The sequence below is a fragment of the Pyricularia pennisetigena genome, assembly GCF_004337985.1.
Source record: "Pyricularia pennisetigena strain Br36 chromosome Unknown Pyricularia_pennisetigena_Br36_Scf_10, whole genome shotgun sequence".
Classification (NCBI taxonomy): Eukaryota; Fungi; Ascomycota; class Sordariomycetes; order Magnaporthales; family Pyriculariaceae; genus Pyricularia; species Pyricularia pennisetigena.
Genome location: NW_021940922.1, coordinates 284,698 through 304,895, shown reverse-complemented (window position 1 = coordinate 304,895; position 20,198 = coordinate 284,698). Strand labels below are relative to the sequence as shown.

At 38.3% G+C, this 20,198-nt stretch overlaps 3 protein-coding genes across 3 annotated transcripts; 2 read left to right on the top strand and 1 right to left on the bottom strand.

The window, feature by feature from the left end:
* Positions 1-433: 433 nt before the first annotated feature.
* PpBr36_10460 (uncharacterized protein) lies at positions 434-1,064 on the top strand (the record flags this gene model as incomplete). Its single annotated transcript, XM_029897571.1, has 3 exons — positions 434-532; positions 798-897; positions 922-1,064. 3 exons carry the CDS (start codon positions 434-436, stop codon positions 1,062-1,064), a joined length of 342 nt encoding a protein of 113 aa, XP_029743952.1.
* A 292-nt stretch (positions 1,065-1,356) lies between these two features.
* PpBr36_10459 (uncharacterized protein) lies at positions 1,357-1,813 on the bottom strand (the record flags this gene model as incomplete). Its single annotated transcript, XM_029897570.1, has 3 exons — positions 1,357-1,544; positions 1,612-1,671; positions 1,753-1,813. The coding sequence occupies 3 exons, from the start codon at positions 1,811-1,813 to the stop codon at positions 1,357-1,359; spliced, it is 309 nt and encodes a 102-aa protein (XP_029743995.1).
* Positions 1,814-6,883: 5,070 nt separating this feature from the next.
* Positions 6,884-7,810, top strand: PpBr36_10458 (uncharacterized protein; the record flags this gene model as incomplete). Its single annotated transcript, XM_029897569.1, has 1 exon — positions 6,884-7,810. One exon carries the CDS (start codon positions 6,884-6,886, stop codon positions 7,808-7,810), a length of 927 nt encoding a protein of 308 aa, XP_029743994.1.
* Between the last annotated feature and the right edge of the window lie 12,388 nt (positions 7,811-20,198).

The following is a 20,198-nucleotide window of genomic DNA, read 5'->3' as shown; positions in this document are numbered from 1 at the left end:
GAATATCCGTTTCAATATTTCGAGATGACCGATTGTAATATATACTGCTTTTAAATTGCTAAATGTGGTAGTTTTTTGTTATTGCATACTGATTTTTAATTTCATTTTTTTCTCAGTTTATTTTATTATAAGAGTCCAAAGGTTGAGCAAATGGCGGGGTAGTACACATTGTATTATAATATCGCCAATTCTGGGGCTGATATGATATCATATAATTTTTTACAGACTGGAATAAATCAACCGTACGCCGGCCTCGGAATTCCCAATCCAAACCTCGAATTTTATAATCATACATTCCTTTACCGACGTACCGTTTTTGAACTTATTTGTTATTTTTGGTAACGGTGGTTCGCCATATTTACATGCAACTAACGATACGGCGATCGAGGATTTCATCCACAAGCGTTACCTCAGTCTCCAATACTTTCGTAACATGGGTACTGGGTCCGCGCTTTGGGCCAAAACCGGCGTTTTAACGGCCGCAAAACCAGAACTACCAAAACAACCTGGTTTTTCCCCACCAAATTTGGCAGTAACGTAATTCGGGTACCGACGGCGAAATGGGTTATGGATAGTAATATTCGGTCCAGTTTCAGTCTTTTTGCCAATAAGCATCCTCCTTCCGCTGCGATAAATTTAGTGTGCGAAAGGAAAATCAAACTGGAGAAAAATAAAACAAAAACAAGGATAGAACTTGTTTAACATTAACCGGCGCTGACAAAGTATAACCTTTTGAAACTTCCTTTTACTGGTATTGACATGACATATGCCTTTTTTGAATAATCCTTGGCTCGCAGCTGACCGGCAACGTGATTAACACTTTCGAATACGCATTACACATAAACAAGCGCGGGGATCCCTACTCTGTGATGCACGAAATGAGTTACACATCCCAGCGTTATTGACTCTTGTTACAAAAAGGGTATGTTGCACAGCCGACAACTGACTCGAACCGATGGCTTGATCAACAGGTTCCCGGCGCCGACACTTCTCGATTTCTCGGGCAGTGCCACGGTCCTGCTGGTTACGAATTCAGTTGTAGCAAGGACCAACCAACCGAATAGGTTCGTGTACGGCCACTGGCAGGGTTTTGGGTTCAAACCTGGGATTTTAAGGCTAGACCCAACCCATCGTAACTGCGTTACTCGAACAACAGGAGAATAGCAGGGTGATTAGGCGACAACTGTCGACCAGCTGCGGCCTTTTTGTATTGAAATGTTAACGAACAAATAGGCCAAAATGCCGTAACAACCGACACCCCCCCCCCCGAAAGCCCGCTTCGTTCACGCATCCACTGCAGAATCCACCTCGCTAGCAATCTAATCTTTAAATCTCCAGAATATTCTTCAACTGCTATTAGATGCAGGCGGCAACGCGCTTGTTGTCATCGCTTGCATTACACGAGCCGTCAAATCTGCATTGTCCAAATTTGGTCCCGACCAAGCAAATATTTCCAACTTTGGAGTTAGTGGTGCTCTTTGGTTTTTTAGATAAAGACGTGCTGCTCGATTTCTTTCTGCGGAGGAGTTTCATAGTCCTCTTATCTGAATCCATCATTCTAAGGTCAGTATTCCGAGTCTGTCTCTTTTTTGCAGAGAATCGCCTTCTTACCAAGGTAGGGCATTTGAACATCACGAACGCTCAAATCAGTGGCCACTTCGTCTGATGCCACTGAGATGGAGGAAGGAAACAAAGGTTAGCACGGTGTATAAACCAACTTCAATTGTTTGAATTTGGGATTTTGGAATATACCTTCAGCTACGACTCCCACCGCAAGGGATAGAGCAAAAATGAAAATCCCGTAAACCTTCATTATGTAGTAAGAGCTTGAAGCAATTACAAATAGAAAAAGAATGTATCTTTGTATTTCTTAGGCAAGAGAAGTTGTTGAAAAGAGTGTGGTAAACTGTATTGTATTGGTTTGAACGAAGAAAGGTAGTACAAGGAGAGATTGTAGCTACCTCTTTATACTCTTTAACTAGATAAAGGCTTTGCAAAGAATTTAAGCTAATGACAAAGTGCAACAGTGCAAGGAATAAAACTGTGGCAGATAAAACTCAATCCGTCTCAAGATTTGAGTGCTTTGTCTGGGTTGCGACCCTAAAAGGCCAAGGGGGAAGAGAATAACAACTGGTTTCCAAATATAGAATCTCAAATATAGAATCCGAAACCACTGATGATCAATTGTCGGAATCGTTATTATTATAATATTTGAAGAAGCTGCGACTTTTATCTTGAATGATCCGAGTTTGATTCGCCGCGTTTAACAATATTTTTAGGTGCTTTAGTAAAGTTTCATAGGAACGGCTGTTGGGCGAGACAGGATTAACGATGGAGAATATTCGAAGCATATGAAATCAAGTTGTAACAAATGTTTATATCCCTGTTGAATAAAGGGAAGAATTTGAGAAAGGGAAACCTGGGGGTTTTTTGTAATTTCTTCTCAAGTGTAAGCAATAGCATCTCGGCAAATCCTATTACCAGATAGCAGATAAGTAATGAGCACGCGAGTTGGATATATATCCGTCGGTTAAACAGGCGTTGAAAAAGGTGGAAACAAATTACGGATCACCGAAAAAACATGAATTTGAATGTTTGGTGAGCTCTAGTACTAAATAGTGCTTACGATTTACTATGGTGGCTTTTGTAAAATTGTCTTTTTTCCATATTATGGGTGCTATGTGGTTCTTAGCACCTATCCAGATGTTATAGTCTCGAGGTTACGTAAAGTCGCGTAATTATATCCTTATAATCCTCTGTTCTGCCGGCAGTGTTCCTTTTGGGCAGGTGTCGTCAGGAGGGATAAAACCCCATCTGGCCTCCCTAGCACCGGCCCAGCCCTCTAGTAGTAAGGATATAATATAGGCGTAGGTATAAAGCATGGTAATTATATATTTCGTGGGTAATATGATTATTTCCCATAACTGCTTATTACCGACTCAAAGAAGGAAACTAGCAACTTTCTTGCTATAATTATTAAAAGCAAACAGTATATTTTCAAATTTTGCAGATAACTGGTGGCGAAAAGCAGACGGCATTTAAATAGGCGTTCACAAATTTCAAAACACAATCAAACGGGCTACCGCTAAACTTTCCCCATAACGTTGGGCTCCACATCTCCGACCCCCCTAAAGTCCGGCCCCTAAAAATATCTACTCAGCCACGTCAACCCTTTGTTTTATTTTATAAATATCTAGACGAATTTTTCACTTTAGAACTTGCATTTTGAAGATTCTTGCTCCAAACTTTCCAATGAAACAGTACACTGAAAATCAGCTTCTTGCTGCCATTTCTGACATAAGAAATGGCAAATCAGTTCACAAAACCTCGCAAAAATGGGGTATTCCTCGGAGTACCCTTCACGATCGTTTAAAGGGGGCCCAGTCAATTCAACAAGCGAAAAGATTTTGTCAAAGGCTTTCACAGGAGCAGGAGACCTATTTGGCAGATTGGGTACTTGCGCAGGCCGCGTTAGGCCTTCCGCCAACGCATCAAGAACTACGCTATTTTGCGGAACGAATTCTTCAGGCCGCCGGAGAAAGAAAAAGCCTTGGGAAACATTGGGTTAGCCGTTTTATAGCCCGATATCCAATTTTGAAAACCCAAAGGCCCCGGCGAATAGAAAATGCCCGGGTTAATGGGGCTACAACCGAGGTAATTAAATCTTGGTGGTCCTATTTGAAAAATCCCGTTATCGATACTATAAAACCGGCCAACCGTTGGAATATGGACGAAACAGGTATAATGGAAGGCAAAGGATCTAATGGCCTGGTGTTAGGGCGTAATAAAATCCGGCCATTACAGCGAAAAGAGCCTGGAACGCGGGGTTGGACGAGCATAATCGAATGTGTATCAGCTACGGGGGCTGTTATACCTCCCCTCGTTATATTTAAGGGGAAAAACGTACAGCAACAATGGTTTCCAGCTGATTTAAGTCCTTTCGATACCTGGCAATTTCATGCAACAGAAAACGGGTGGACAAATAATGAAACAGGTATCGAATGGTTAAAAAAGGTGTTTATTCCAAATACCCAACCTTTAACTCCTGAAAAGCGTTTATTAGTTCTCGACGGCCACGGATCACACGTCAGCGACGAGTTTATGCTTGTTTGCCTCCAAAATAATATTCAGCTTTTATATTTACCTCCTCATTCGTCGCACGTTCTTCAACCGTTGGATTTATCGGTTTTTGGGCCGTTAAAGGAAGCTTATCGACGTCACCTGGGATTTGTAAACCAGTTTTGCTGTTCAACGGTTGTTGGGAAACGAAACTTTCTACTTTGCTATCGAAAAGCCAGATCAAAAGCATTTATAGCAAAAACCATTCAATCTGGTTGGCGTACGACGGGGTTATGGCCGGTGAACTTGGCAAAACCACTTTTAAACCCGTTTTTATTAGAAAATAGCAACGCCAACGTCGAAAAAGGTAGAAATAACGGCTTCCAAAGGGATAAAACACCGGAAAGCCCAAACCAAAAAATTAACGACCAATCTTTACTTATTTGGAAAACCCCTAAAACGACCCGAGATATTCGACTTCAACTACAGGAAATTTCCCGGTCCGAAAAAAGTAACGCCACTTCACGGCTTTTGTTTGCAAAAGTCCAAAAAAGCTTCGAAACCAAGGATATCTTATTGGCTGAAGCTCAGCAAAAAATCAGTTTGTTAAAAGCAAAATTGGAGGCGGTACGGCCGGTCAAAAGGAAAAGGGTAATTCCGGATCCCAACGAGCTTTTGGTCAGCAAAAAAAACGTTTATGAAGCACAGGAAAATAATAGGGACTGTTTAGAGGATTTGAACGATGGAGAAGAGGTTAGCGAACCGGGAGAGCCTGACAATGATTGTATTATTGTGCGTTGATAGGTTTACATTTAAATCGGTTTATAAAAGGGGTATTTCGTCGTTACATTTTTCAAGGGGGCCGGACTTTAGGGGGGTCGGAGATGTGGAGCCCAACGTTATTATTAGACCAATATCAGCAGCTTTGACTTTCCGTAATCATCCCAATTTCATTTTCGCGTTGCTTTTTTGCTAAGTGTAACCAGTTTATAATTACAAAGACATTTGGTCTTTGTGAATATATCTGTAACGTTTGGACCCTGAAATTACAAAACCCTAACTCTGGTCCCTAACTAAAGAGCTCATAGGATAAAACCTTGTGCTTGCATCGTATTAGATTTGAAATTAGTTTATTTTCTCATTAACATGAAATTTTCGTTAAAAGGTGCTAACGAAATAGTTTCCGTGCTTTATTAACGCTGGCCGTAGTAGTTTTAGTCCTTAGTCTAGACCACGCTGGCAGGGTGGACCGAACGCTTATATACCTTTCAGCCACATAGCTTTGCGGCCAATTGGAATGGCCGACAAAATAGCGTTCGTTTGATTTGACAACGCCTTGTCCAATTTAGTCGTTCTTGGTGGTTATTTGCATTATAAACATATTATATCCGCTAGAATTACAGGTAAAGCTCTGTACAAATTGAATCTTGAAAAAAGTAAATAAATACAAAATCGTAAAGATATATGGTGAGTGAAGTGGCATTATTTTGAATCCCGCCATCTTTTGGTGAATATAGCGTATTATAAGGCATTCCAAAACCCGAAAACAGGTTTAGCCCAGCCCGGCCCACGAGCCCATGGGCTCTTGGCGGGGGCCCGTAATGGCCCACGGGTTTTCTTGGCGGGCTAATGGGGGCCCGCGGGCTGGCGGGCTCAGCCCGAATTGGGTAACCCGCGGGTTCTATTTAATAATAAATTATCCAAAAAAATTGAGAGTAAAAAAACAATTTTTTTTAATTATAAAATAAAATTTAACAACTATATTTTATATTTTTTACTCCAATTTTAATTTTTTCAATTTTTTTTAATTTGATTAATAAAATTATTAAATAAAATTTAACAAATTTTTATTTTTACGGGTTTTTCACGGGGGCCCGCGGGTTGCCAAGAAAACCCGCGTTCAGTTTTGGGCCGGGCCGGGCGCCCCCACAAAAGATTTAACCCACCCACGGGTTACCCACCCCACCGATTTGGGCTGACACGGGCCCCCGTTGGGCNNGGGGGGGGGGGGGTTGGAATGCCTTAAGTAAAATACAGAATGAGTTCGAAAAGTAGTAAGCAACGAAAGAAGTATCGCTATAAACAAATTAAAAGCGGGTGGTATTACATTCCTCCAATTTAATCTATATAAATATAAATTAAATCATGATCAATAATCTTGATTATCTCATGTCTAAAGTGCAATCTGTTTATTTTTGCCAATTTTATTTACTGTAAAACATTATCCTGATTTGTCATTGGGATTTTAATCGACGGAGGATTGCTAAGCGAAAACATTAATAATAGTCCAACACCGTTTAAGCGGAGTTCGCGCTCGGATTTAGTCGCCCGTGCAAAATTACACACCCAACATCTAGGACGTGGGGCTACTGTCCCGCACGGAGTTAACAAATAGACACGAGCGAGACGCGACAAGGCGACTGTATGTATCTTTTATGAATGGTGGCTTACTTTTTCAGATTCTGTTAGCCTGCAATCGGAACGAGGTAGCCAGTTTACGCCGAAAGCTGAAACCGGCGGAATGTTCTGGACAACCCCCAAATGCTGTTGAACGACTGTTTCCCTACAGGATTAGTATCGATATAGGCAAACAATTGCAAAGCATATCCTCCTGCCCTGGTTGATTACATAAAAGTGAAAGATGATTTATAAATACAGGATGGACGCCGCCTGTGAACTATTTCAGACCAGCGATCAGATTAACATCATAGCCACTGGATTCACATAGCTTGACGCCTTCATTCCATCTTTGCCCACATTTCCCCTATTGAAAAGCAACAATTCGATTTTTTTACGAAATCACACACGAGCAAATCGCCACAGAATGGCGTCAAAGTTCATCGTTTTTGGCCCAGCCGGCCAGATCGGCAGTGTCGCCGCCCTGACTGCCCACAAACTGGGCGCCGAGGTTGTCTTGGCCATGCGCGATACCACCAAATCCATCCCGAACTTTGACGGCGCCGCCAATATTGAGCGCGTGCAGGCAGACCTTACAGACCCGGCCTCGGTCCGCACCGCCGTCGAGAAGACGGGCGCCAAGAATGCCTTCATCTACGTGGTCTTCGGCGGCGAGTTTGGCATGCGCTCAGCCGTGGAGGCGCTCAAGGCCGGCGGGGTCGAGTTTGTCATCTTTGTCAGCAGCTTCTACACCTTTGGCGACGACCCGCACGCCGCGGCCGAGTCCAACGACGCCATCACCAAGGTCCACGCCATGGTCGAGGTGTCGCTGCACGAGGTCTTTGGGCCGGGAAGCTACGTCGCGCTCCGTCCGGGCTATTTTGCCAGCAACCTGGGCCGGTACGCGCCGCTCATCAAGTCGGGCAACGCGAGGCTCGAGACCCCGGACGCGAAGTGGGACTACATCACCACCGACGACATCGGCGCCGTCGCCGGCAACCTGGGTGCAAAGGGCCCCGCGGCGATCAAGAGCGAGGTCGACGAGGGCCGGAGCCACATCGTGCTGCTGGGTCCGCAGTTGGTCCCACTGCGGGACGCTGCACAGCTCGCCGCGCGCGCGGCGGGTCTGCCTGAGCCGGCTGTGGAGGGCTTCGAAAGCGACGAGGCGGCTTTGAAGTACGTGGTCGAAACTTACCACATGCCCGAGCCGGTCGCACTGTCGTTGCTCAAGCCCCAGGATGTGTACACCGAGGAGAGGCTCAAAACTGGCGCCGAAAACGTCCGGAAATTTGCCGGGCGCCCGGCTGCCACTCTGGAGGATTGGTTGACGGCGAACAAGCAGAAATTTGTGTGAGACGCGCTCTAATATCTATTGGTCATCTGTTAATAAGCAAAGGAAGCACAGTGGTTCATAAAAGAAATTCGGTAATATTTCTTTTGGTTGCTTTATGTTATCTGGGAAACAGACACCCTATTTCTCTCTGCTGTTTGGATAACGTTGGGTACCCCCTAACCGCACCCCCCTTAACAACTGCACCCCCAAAATTCTAACAACAAAATTTCGCGTTTCGGAAATCGATTTAAAAATAAAACTATCAACGCACAAAAATATAATCGTTTTCAGGCTATTCCGGTTTATTAACCTCTTTCTTATCAATTAAAAATTCCAAATTTTCTATATTATTTTCCTGCAATCTAATAATATTCTATTTATTAACCAAAAACTCGTTTAAATCTGGAATTACCCTTTTTTTTACCGGCCATATCAGCTCCAATTGTATTTCCAATTAACTGACTTTTTGCTGAATTTTAACCAATTGAAATATTTTTAATTTCGAAACTTTTTTGAACTTTTGCAAACAAAAGCCGTAAAATGGCGCTATTTTTTCGGACCTGGAAATTTCCTATAATTAAAATTTGAATATTTTGGGTCGTTTTAAAGGTTTTCGAAATAAATAAAAACGGGTCGTTAATTTTTGGGCTGGATTTTCCGGTATTTTATCCCTTTAAAAACCGTTATTTTTACCTTTTTCGACGATGGCATTATCATTTTCCAATAAAAAAGGGTTTTAAAACGGCTTAACCAAATTTACCGGTTATAACCCCGTCGTACGCCACCCAAATTGGATAATTTTTCCAATAAATGTTTTTAACTTGGTTCTTCAATAGCAAATTAGGAAATTTCGTTTTCCAATAACCGTCGAACAGCAAAATTGGCTTATAAATCCACATTAACGTCGATAAGCCTTTTTAACTGCCCAAAAACTGATAAATCCAATGGTTGAAAAACGTGCGACGAATAAAGGGGTAAATATAGGAATTATTTATTATTTTGGAGGTAAAAAAGCATAAGTTCGTCCGTCACGTGTTATTTATAACCGTTGAACACCAATAACCGCTTTTTAGGGGTATTGGGTTAAATGTACGAATAAACACCTTTTTTAACCATTTTATAGCCGTTTCGTTATTTGTCCACCCGTTTTCAATTATATAAAATTGCCAATTATCAAAAAGGCCTAAATCCGTCGCAAATTACTATTATTATACGTTCTTTCCTTTAAATATAACAAAGGGAGGTATAATAACCCCCGTAACCAATATATATTCGACTTTATTCGTCCAGCACCGCGTTCCGGGTTTTGTTCGCTGTAATGGCTGGATCCCGTTAAAATTTAGTACCAAACTATTAAATCTTTTATTTTCCAATAAATCTACTTGGTCCATATTCCACCGACATTCCGGTTTAATATCGTTTTTAACGGGGTTAATAATATAAAACCACCACAATTTAATTATTGCCATAATAGCCCCATTAACCCGGGCGTCTTTTAATCGAGGGGCCTTTGGGTTTTAAGGATTGGATAACGAACCAAAAACCGGGTTATCCAACGTTTTCCATAACCTTTTGTCTTTCCGGCGGCCTGAAAAATTCGTTCCGCAAAAAAACGTAGTTTTAAGTGCGTTAATGGAAGGGCTAAAACGGCTTGCGCAAGCACCTAATGAGCTAAATGCTTTTCCTGCTCCGGTAAAAGTGTTACGACCAGGATTGCGACCGACACTATTGGGCAAAAAAAGGAGTGTCGGAACCCAGGCGGGAATCAGCGGGAATCAGCGGGAATCTTGAGACACGGGCAAGGATTGGGACACACCAGGTCACGTAATAATAAAATAAAGAACCCTAACCCGATCACCGGGAAAAATTAATTACGGTCACTGCCAAAAAAGTAATTACCCCTGGCCGTAATTACCCCAAAGTAAGTATAATCATTTACACGGAGTAATTACTGAATTATACAAGGAGATATTTATTACTATGTGAATAAACTCGATTTTAGGATTACTAAATAGCAATTAATCTTATAATTTAGTTAATTTAATATTTGTTAAAAACGATTATAATTTCACCTTCATTATTAAAAACCCCAATTACCCAATGAAGACGTTTAATTGCTTTAACCCATTATATTTTACCTTAAAAACAGGTTACCCAATACCTTAATTATAATATTTTAACTGCTCCTGTTTAATATTTTACCTTAAAGTATACCGAATAATATCGCCGAAACGATATTTTCCAACAAAACCACCATTTAAACCTTTTTTACTATTAACGCTCCGGCCAACGTTAACGCTTCTCGCCAAATAGTCGCGACGCTCCAAGCGGAAAATTGACAGCTCCAGGAACGAATGACCGAACAAATTAATCGAATTAATAGGAATTATATTAAATATTTTTTATTATTACCTTACCATAGAACCTTAAATACCCTGCAGGAATTTTTTATAAAAACCCGGGTTTAGTCTCATTTTAACGAGAATAAGTTGGATAATAATGCAAATAAGGTTATTTACGCAATTTCGCTATTAAAAGGCGATACGCTCGCCGAATTCAAATTAATCCTACGAGATTATTTGGACCACGATAAAAAAAAACCGTAAAATTAAAACCAACCGCATTTTCGACGATTACGAAAATTTCGAAAAATATTTTAGAGGAATATTCGGTAGCCCAGACGAGGGACGTACGGTTAAACGTAAATTAATACGTTTTATTTAAACGGACTCGGTATCCAAATATACTAATAAATTTCGACAAATTACCGCCAAATTACTATGGGGCCGCGAAACCCTAATAGCACCTTTTTATGCGGGATTTAAAAAAAAGGTTACAAACGAATTTATTAAAAAAAGCCGACCGGATGTTTTAAACGAATACGTAAAGTTAGCAATTAAAATTAATAACCGATTTAACGAACGAAAATTGGAGCGACGCGAAAAACGTAGCGAATGGGGACCAATTTTACGATAAACCAATATAAAACGCAAATATTAATACCCTAAACCGCTTCGCCAATATAATATTTCCTACGGAATATATAACGGATTTATAAGTTTTAACGCGATATAATATAAAAAACTTCGCAAAAATCCCAAGAGTGGCAAATATTTTAAGTGTGATAAACCAGGATATATCGCCCAATTTTATCCCAGGAATATTCCAGGTTTATATCCCGACTTTGTAACTGGATATTAAAATAACACCCCCGACTCCAAATAACCACGAAAATTAAACGCCACTACCCATTAGTAAATATAACCGGATTAATACAGTTAAATAAACTGGATTATATATTACGACGACATTTATATAACCCATAATAGCGTAAAAATAATCGCAGGATAATACCCGCAAAAATTTAAAAACACCCGGACCTTAGCGGTAGGAAACCGTATACCTATTAAAATTAAACCATTAGCACAATTACGCAAATAAAACGCCAGATTACCCGAATTTAAGGAATTAAATACTTTAAAAAAATTTAAACCAAAACCATTGGGACAAACCTACCATATCCGAATAATCCAACAAACCCCAACAAACGAATCCAATAACGAATTAAAAAACGAATTTAGCGAAAAAAGGTTATACTTTTAAATTTATATAATATAGCACAAGAAAACAGCCCCTATATATGCGAGAAAAAACCCATCAATTTATACCGAAATGACCAATTAATGCGATTCACCGGAATATTATTTCGAATACAAATACAAAGCCTTATAGGACCAATCTATCCAATTTTCGGAAACCACCCAATTTTGGATACCAAATATCCCAAATATATAAAGATTTTTTGGGCAAAATGTTTTCGAAACAATTGCAAATTGCACCTTAACAGGAGAAAAGTTTACGATTTCTTCCCACGACGACGTAAAATAACAAATATTTACCAAATATATACCATTATTAAATTACTTAATTGGGAAATTAAAATAAAATTTAACACCGAAAGAGCGGTAGTTTTTACCCTCTGTAACGATTACCTTATAGTATATTACAATCAAAACAGTTTCTATGGTACGAATATATCCAAAATATATGCAAAATACGAAATAAAATTACGATAACCAAAACCCGCACCAATAACCAAAATCGTGTGGAACCCGAGCGTAAAAAACAACGAAATACCCACGAACGCACGAAAAACACCCATACTAACAGGATACCAATTTAATAAAGTTAAAGTTAAAAGCAATAATACGTCCCGAAACAGGAAAAATAAAGACCCACGAGGCGAGTCCAGCAAAATAAAAAACTAAAATGGTTAAACGGTACAGGGTACCAAACGGTAATAAAAGAAACGGAATAAAAAACCCTAAGCGCCACCCAAACCACGAAAATGGTATACGAATATATATTCCTAAATATACGATTTAATGGGAGATTTATACGAGCGTTCCTTAATAACGGAGCATAAGGCAATTATATTTCCCCAAAAATCGTGAAAAAACGACGGATATTTTGGTAATAAACAAAACACCATACCGATTACAAACCGTAAAAGGAAAGGCAGTTTTATACGGGAATAGCACCATCGAAACAGAGACCGTACACCTTTGGATGGAAAACTATAAACGAAAAAATGAATCATTTAAAATATTACGGAAATAAGGAATAAAAATATAATTTTAGAAATTCCCTGGTTTAAAAAGAGTAACCCCCGGATAAGTTGGACTATAAACCAGATTTATTAGAGCCGATAATTAATGATTAAACGACCTCCAGGACAGCAGGGTTAATAAAGGAAATATAAGGTACGGAAAAACCAAATAAAATAAATGGCGTATTTGTAGGAAGAACGACTAACCCCGGAACCAATATCGGAAAAAAGCAATTATTTACAGGTTAAAACCGATCCAATAATATAATATTAACTTCGAAAAAACAGACCCAAAACGGCAAAGTTCCAAAAAAATACCAGATTTATACACGATTATTTAGCCAAAAATTCAAAATAGGATTACCCGAGCACAGCCCGTTCGACCACGAAATATTATTAAAAAAAAGCCCAACCAAAATTCTATGAAATATACGGTTTAAATCCAATATAAATAGAAGCTTTGAACGAATATTTCGCAAAAAATTTTAAAAAAAGCTATATTAAACCATCGATGTTACCAACAGGATACCTAATCCTTTTCGTACGAAACAAAACGGAAAATTGTAGCTATACGTGGATTATAAACAATTAAACGATATTATAATAAAAAATTGCTACCCGCTCCCACTAATAGGAAAGTTTCGAAACATGTTTTATTAAATACAGTAGTTTACGATATTAAATTTGTCAACAAAATGGGCTGTTAACAGGGGGTTAGGCATTAGCCTAGGTGCGGCGTGGTGCTAGTTGCGTTGTAAAAGCCTGTAATTACAGGGTTTATATGCACTAAATTCACTAATTTTGGGATTAATAGATTTGATTCATTGATGGGGGAGACTTTGCTTTGTCTCCCTTACATACTCTCCGACATCGAAGTGGGGGTCCGCACCCCGCAAAGGGTTCCGGTGCCGCACACGATTTTCCGAAAAAATTATTTTATATACGTTGTTAAAAAAACACCTTCATTTCCATATAAACCATTTCTGGGTTCGCACTAATTTGCTAATTTGGTGAAAATCTCAACCAGGTACAGGGTAGTTGACTCGTAAGTGCATGGTAGGTATTAAGCCAGGTACAGGGTGAAACCCCATTCGCTGACTTTGAATCGCAATTCCTGCAATATATACACAAAATATAACAAAAAATCTGACAGCCCCAACAGCCCCATTTCGGCACTATTTATTATGGCTTATATACAAATAGAAATGGACCTATTACATGCTAAATAACGTATATAATTAACACCCTTTTTCTTTTACTATTATTTACATAAAATCGGAAAAAATAAGGACATAAAAAAAATAAAACCCTAAAAAAAAGGATCCCCTTTATGTCCCAACCCGATTCGAACTCCCGATATAAACCCCTTGGATGATTAAGCCCTTTGTACCGATTTGTAACCCCCGAAATGGACGAACCCCCGAATTGGAAAAAACCCCCAAAATTGTAATAACCCCCGGATTCGAACCCCCGATTTGCATAATATTAACCCACGGAATTAACTATTAAGCCAGGTAGCTAATCTGGCTATTCGTTGGTAATAATCCAAACTAAGCATATTATATAGGGTATTTCGAATGCGTAAATCGCCCAAAATACGAGTTTTTTCAATTTTGATTGAATTTTTGGTATAAGGTCGGTATGAATTGTTTATTAATTAATTTATGCAGGGTAAGTTCGGGTAATACGGCCGGTATTGGGCTAATAGAAATCCAATATTTGCAAATAAAGGAAATGTAATGGGTAATTAATTAACGAAATAATTAAATACCCAAAAATTCAATAGGTAAAAACTAAGTTTTTAGGGGTTTAAACCTTATAAACTTTAAAAAAAACTTTGTAAATTGGAAGCGTTAAGGGCTTTATTAGGTTATTAGCGGGCATTTGTCTGGATTCCAGGTATCTTAGGGTTTTTAATCCTTTTATAATTAATTCCCGTACGTAATAAAATTTTAATAACGTATATTTAATACGTTGGTGGTGCGTAGGGCTCTGTGCGTTAACTATAAAACCTGTATTACTTCCAAATGTTGCAATAAGGCCTTTTATAGGTAGTCCAATCTCTATAAATAGGTTTTTAAGCTATTGTGTTTTACGCAAGGTTTCCGCTAAAATATTAGTTTTGGTTTTTGGAGTGTTTAAAGCTATAATACTAACCTTGTTGCATTTCCACATTATAGGGCCCCCAAATAGGGAATATAAATATCCGTAAATAAATTTTAAATTTTCCCTAGCCCCGGCAAAATCGCTATTACTAAAACCCAGTAATTTTAGGCTTTAAAAACCTTTTATTAATAAATTAGGTGGTAATTCGATTTTAAAAATTTTATTTCCGTCATAAATAGATAAGGATTTAATACCCGCTAAATAACGTAATAGGTTTTTAGTTGCCGTTAAGTGGATTGTTGTGGTTTTTATTAAAAAATGTGAAAACCATTAAACCCTAAAACCGCTATTCGGGCGCGTTGATAGCTTTAAATATATAAAGGTGCCGATAATACGATGTAATAATTTAATTTCCAGCGCATTTACGGGTTTACCCCCGCTATATTTTAACACACCCGGTTATAAAGGAATAAGTATACGTTTGCAATTAATGAATCCGAACGTTGCTAATGCTTCCTTTATATATTAATTTCAATAAAGCCACAATTGGCGCTTAAACCTATCCCTTATAATTTAAACGCCTAAAAAATAGGTTGCAGGACTCCTGTTTTCCAACGCGGATATTCTATTAAAACGGGTTTTTAAATCCCACATATATTGCAATTTAAGACCTATTAACAGGCAATTGTCTACGAAGGTTACGATAAAATGTTTAAATTGTACGTTATAAAAAACAACGGGATTAGAAATCAATAGTTTAAAACCTTTTTTAAAAAATAGGCTTTTAAATTTGTTTTGCCATTCTCTTGGACCCTGTTTCAAACCGTATAACGCCTTTTCCAACTATATAACCTGCAATTCTTTCGGGTTATAACCCATTTCCACTAAAATCCTAGCGGTGGTAGGGTTATAATTTTTGGCCCATTCGTTAAAACCGTCCGGAATTTGCAAATATATATTGACGTCGGTAAAATTACTATTTAAAAACGCACCGATAAAATCGATTTGTTTTATTTCCCAATTTTGTGCATTAGCTATAGCTAAAAATATACGCCAGATAGGTGGTATACTAATGCTAGCAAAAATTTCGATATAATTTAGGCCTTCAACCTGTAAAAAACCCCTAACAATAGACCTAATTTTGTATTTTATAGGTTTGTTATTTTCATCTTTTTTTAATTTAAATACCGGCCGGGTAAAAACGAATTTACGGCCTATAGGCATTTTAATTTTAGGGATAAAACGGAAGGTTTTTGCAATAACGATCTGGTCGAATTTAAACGTTAAAACAGCTAACTATTTAGCATTTTTAAGGCTATTTAGGGCCTGTTAGTAGCTATTTGGTTCACCGTTTTTAGTGGGTTTTTTCTTTATTCTTTTTTGTTTTGAAAACAAAAATAATGCACGTAATTTATTTCCATTAAATTTGGGTTTTCGAACTGCGAATTTAACTCTATATTCTATATTTTACGTGCTAAAAACACCGGAATTTCCGTTGTTTTAGGTACTGGATTAAATACCGCTACCGTTATAGGTTCTGGGGGGCGAACAGTAGGTTATACAAACTTGACGGGCATTGTATTTTCAGGGTTTCAATGCCCTATAACAGGTGGTAATTGCCCTGTAACAGGTGGTAAATACCCTGTAATAAATGGTAAATGCCCTGTATTTTCAGGGTTTTTTAGGGGATAATTATCCGCTGGAACGCTGTTAATTTCGTTTTCAAATTCAGAATTAAAATCCCCCTTTAAACCTGTATTTTCCCCCTTTAAAATCTATAACGTTTCCCTGGAATAACCAAGTTTTCAGCGGCTATACCCTTTTTGATTTTTACGGTAAAGGCTTTATATACGGCCCGTTTAGCGGGTGCGTAAACCAACGCTGTAGAATTTGATAAATGGGCTAAAAGTCTCACCGTTTCGGTGCGGGGAGCCAATTTATTAAATTTTTGGCGTTTTTCCAGCGGTATAATAGCCTGGCAAGTAGTATTAATAACCCGAAAATACCCCAAACTAGGTTTATACGGTAATCCAGGTTATAATTCGGAATAAAATTCCTCGTAAGGTGTTAAATCCCTAATAGTTATTGCTGTACGGTTAATTAAATTAACCACGGCAGGTAATAAATAATACCATAAATATCATGGTAAATCCGCCGTTATAATGGTAAACCAAAGTTTATCCAAAATAACCTTGACGGACCGTTCCGTTAGTCCGTTTTGGCCGTGGTTATAGGGATTCGAAATGCTAAAATTAACACCTTTGCTTACGAACCAATTTTAAAAGTTTGTATTTACCTTAAACCCCCTATTGAAGTGAAAATTTAGGGGGTAGCGCCCGTACGTAGCTTTTAAAGCCCTAAAAAAGCCTTTGATAGCCATTAAAGCCGTAGGTCCGGTTTTATTTTTTAGTGGGATAAACCACCGAAAACGTGATTTTCGGTCCATTAATAATAAAAATACGGGCTTTTTTTTGTAAGGATTAGGTTTAAAGGTCACTGTATTACCCTTTATAAAATCGAAGATATTAAGGGGTGTAAGGAGTACGATTTTATTTGTACGCCTAATAAACATGGTTTTAACGTAAGCAATACAGGTAATTGCCCTAATTTTGTTGAAATTAAGTAAACCTTTTGTAATTTTAGCGGTTTTTTTTTAGCAATAATAACCTTATATACCCCAAACGCCTATGCTATAACAGGGTTTTTTAGGTTTGGATTTCGTTATAATTACCTGTAATTCCATTTCCTTTAGGGGTTAACCAGCCGTCCGTAGTTCGTTTTAGCCTTAAAGGGTGGTAATTTACAGGGGCCTGCTTTAAATCCGATAATAAAAAAGGTTTTAACAACGGATTTTTTATATGGGAAACCCCCTTTTTTTCGGAAATAATCCCTTTTATATTAAATTGCATAAAAGGGTCACCTAGCGGTGTGCCGGGCCTACGGGGCCCAATTTCACGTAAACTTTCAGGGCTTTTACCGTTAAGTTTTTGCGTTACAGGTGAATTTACGGCTATTCCCGTATTTTGTTCGGGATTTAGCTTTTCCGTTACCGTATTTTTTTCCGGTTGCGAATCGGTGTAAATTTTAAAGTCCCTTTCAGGCTTTATATTATTTGGTTTTATTTCCAACGGGGCTGCGTAGTTCTTTGTAACCACCTGTAAAGCCATGCTAAAAGCGGTGCTATATTCACCTATTATACAGGCGTAATTGGAAATAACGTTATTTCGAACAAGGATATCCCACTTTTTAACCTTTAAACAAAACAAATGTTTAACGGTATTTAAACGTCCCTACGCCTTGCGATTTTTATCGTACAGGGTATTTTTTAATAATACGCCCCCTATATTATAGTGTATAAGGTCATCAACGATATGTATTTTAAACGAGGGGATATATAAAACGTTATTTAACGTAATTTTTCTAAAATCGGCAGCTTTGTGGCCGCAACGGACCTGTATTTTTACAATCCCGGTGCCTACAGGCCTAACAGGGCCACCTCCTGTACCGATTTCGATTGTAAAGCCGGGGGTATAATCGGTAAAAAACTGCTTATTTGCAAAAATATGGTGCGTATTACCTGTATTGTACAGGATAAGGTAACCTAGTTTTTATGGTTTAGGGGTCCCTTTTACGCCGCGTCCAGGCTTCGTTTTAATTTTAAAACTAACTGTTAAAGCCTGTGGTTTTAGCGTTTTACCGGTATCGGTTTCCGAATCCGAATCCGAACGTAATTTTATAATTCCGCTAATAGCGGAACTAACCTCCTGTTCCAGGGCGTTTTGCGCTGCGCCTTCGTTAACGTTACCTGGAATTAAACCCGTAAATAGTTCGAAATCCATAGAAATTATAAACATTCCAGCGGTTAATTCGCTGGAGTTGGAGGATTTAATATCTTTTGCAAAAGCAGAATCCGAATTAAAGTTTTTATTACCTTTTTTTCGTGATTTAAAAATGGTTTCCTACCCATTATTTTCCTTTTTAGCGCCTTTTTTAGCGTTTTTTTTACCCGTTTTTTTGCCTTCAGACTTATAGTTAACAGCCTTAGCCGTAATAGAGCCCGAAATCGAATTTTCGGATATAAGGTCCGCCATAAGGTATTGCAAATTTAATTTTTCCGAATTTTAGCCTATTGTGTTACGATCAAGGTATCGGGTAACCTGTTCTTAGGGTAAAGTACAGTGGGTTAAAGCAACTGAACGTCTTAACTGGGTAACTGGGGTTCTTAATAACTGGGGTAAAATTATAATCGTTCTTAAGTAAGTATTGAGGTTAACTAGAGTTTGATTGCTGTTAAGCAATCCTAAAATCGAATTTATTTATATGGTAATGAGCGTATTTTATATAATCCGTTGTCCTGGGTGTAATATGTTTAATATGTCCCATAACCCGCATATCACTTGTTCTACTATAATTAATATATAATATATCAATTATATCGTTTTTTTGGCGATTACGTGGGGTTACGTAATTTTTTATATTATTCTATTTTTTATCGGTCGGTGTTTCCTTTGGTCAAATGTCGTTAGGAGGGGGGTGACCCCGCTTGGCCTTATTGGTACCGACCCATCTTATTTAGTCGTAATATCAGGTTTCCCTTTCCTTGGCCAAATCCTTTTGGTTTTTAAATAATTTGTATTTTCCTAATCCTTATTTTTGTTTCCATATTCCTTTTTTGTTAATTTTTTTACGCCATATCCAATCGCGTAATTAAAACCCGTGGTCGCACGTCCACCGCTCGTTATAACGATTTGTTTTCTGTGCTTCTTTTTTCGGCGGTCGAAATACCTTTTTATTTTGCTTACAAATTGCAGGGGATCGCGAAATGCGTTATATCGCCTCGGGATTCCTTTCGTTGTATCGAATATATTCGCCTGGGTCGTTCGCGATATAATGTTATGGGTATTTCCCGAAAACAGCTGCATAGGATCGCGGCCCAATATTTAAAATTTAAATTTAAATTGGAAACGGCGGAGGAAAAAGTTTTTCGATTGCGTAAACAAAAAAAAATGTGGTTTAAAAAAATAATAAGGGCGGTTCGTCGCGGTATCGATAGTTTGGAAAAGTTGGATCGGGTGGAACGCGAGGAGGCGGAGCAGGAGGAGCGGCGGCGATTAACCGAAATTTTTCCTAAAATGTTTTTGAAATCGCTTTTTCCGGATTCCAATTTCGTTTGGGATTCGTTTTTCCTAATGGGTTTTTTAAATCCTTTTTTGCTGGATAAAATAAATGTTTTTACGCAATATTCGGTCGGTAAATTGCTTTATCCGTGTGTTTCGGTTTATTAATATATATTAATCGTTTTTTTATAGGTTCGTTTGGTGGTATGGTTTCGAGTTTTGGTCGATCTTTAGTTTTTGGGAATGGTAAATGGTGCTTTTTTAAATCGTCCTTTTTTTTTGGCTAATTTGTTCGCAAATCCAGTTCCTGGTAATATTAACGGAATAATTCCTGGCAATTTTGGAGGTGGTTAAGGGGTTCCCAAATATTTTTTTCGTATCCGTAGTTTTCCTATTTAATAAGGTATTTTGTTTTACCGTAATTGCGTTTATGGTCCAATATTCGTTCGACGTCGTATATTTTTTCTTCGTCGATTTCGATTGTTTTTTGTATATTGGTACCGGGTGGTACTGGTTCCAATAGTAATACGTGGAACGTTGGGTGGATTTTTATAATTTTTGGTAATAATAATTTGTA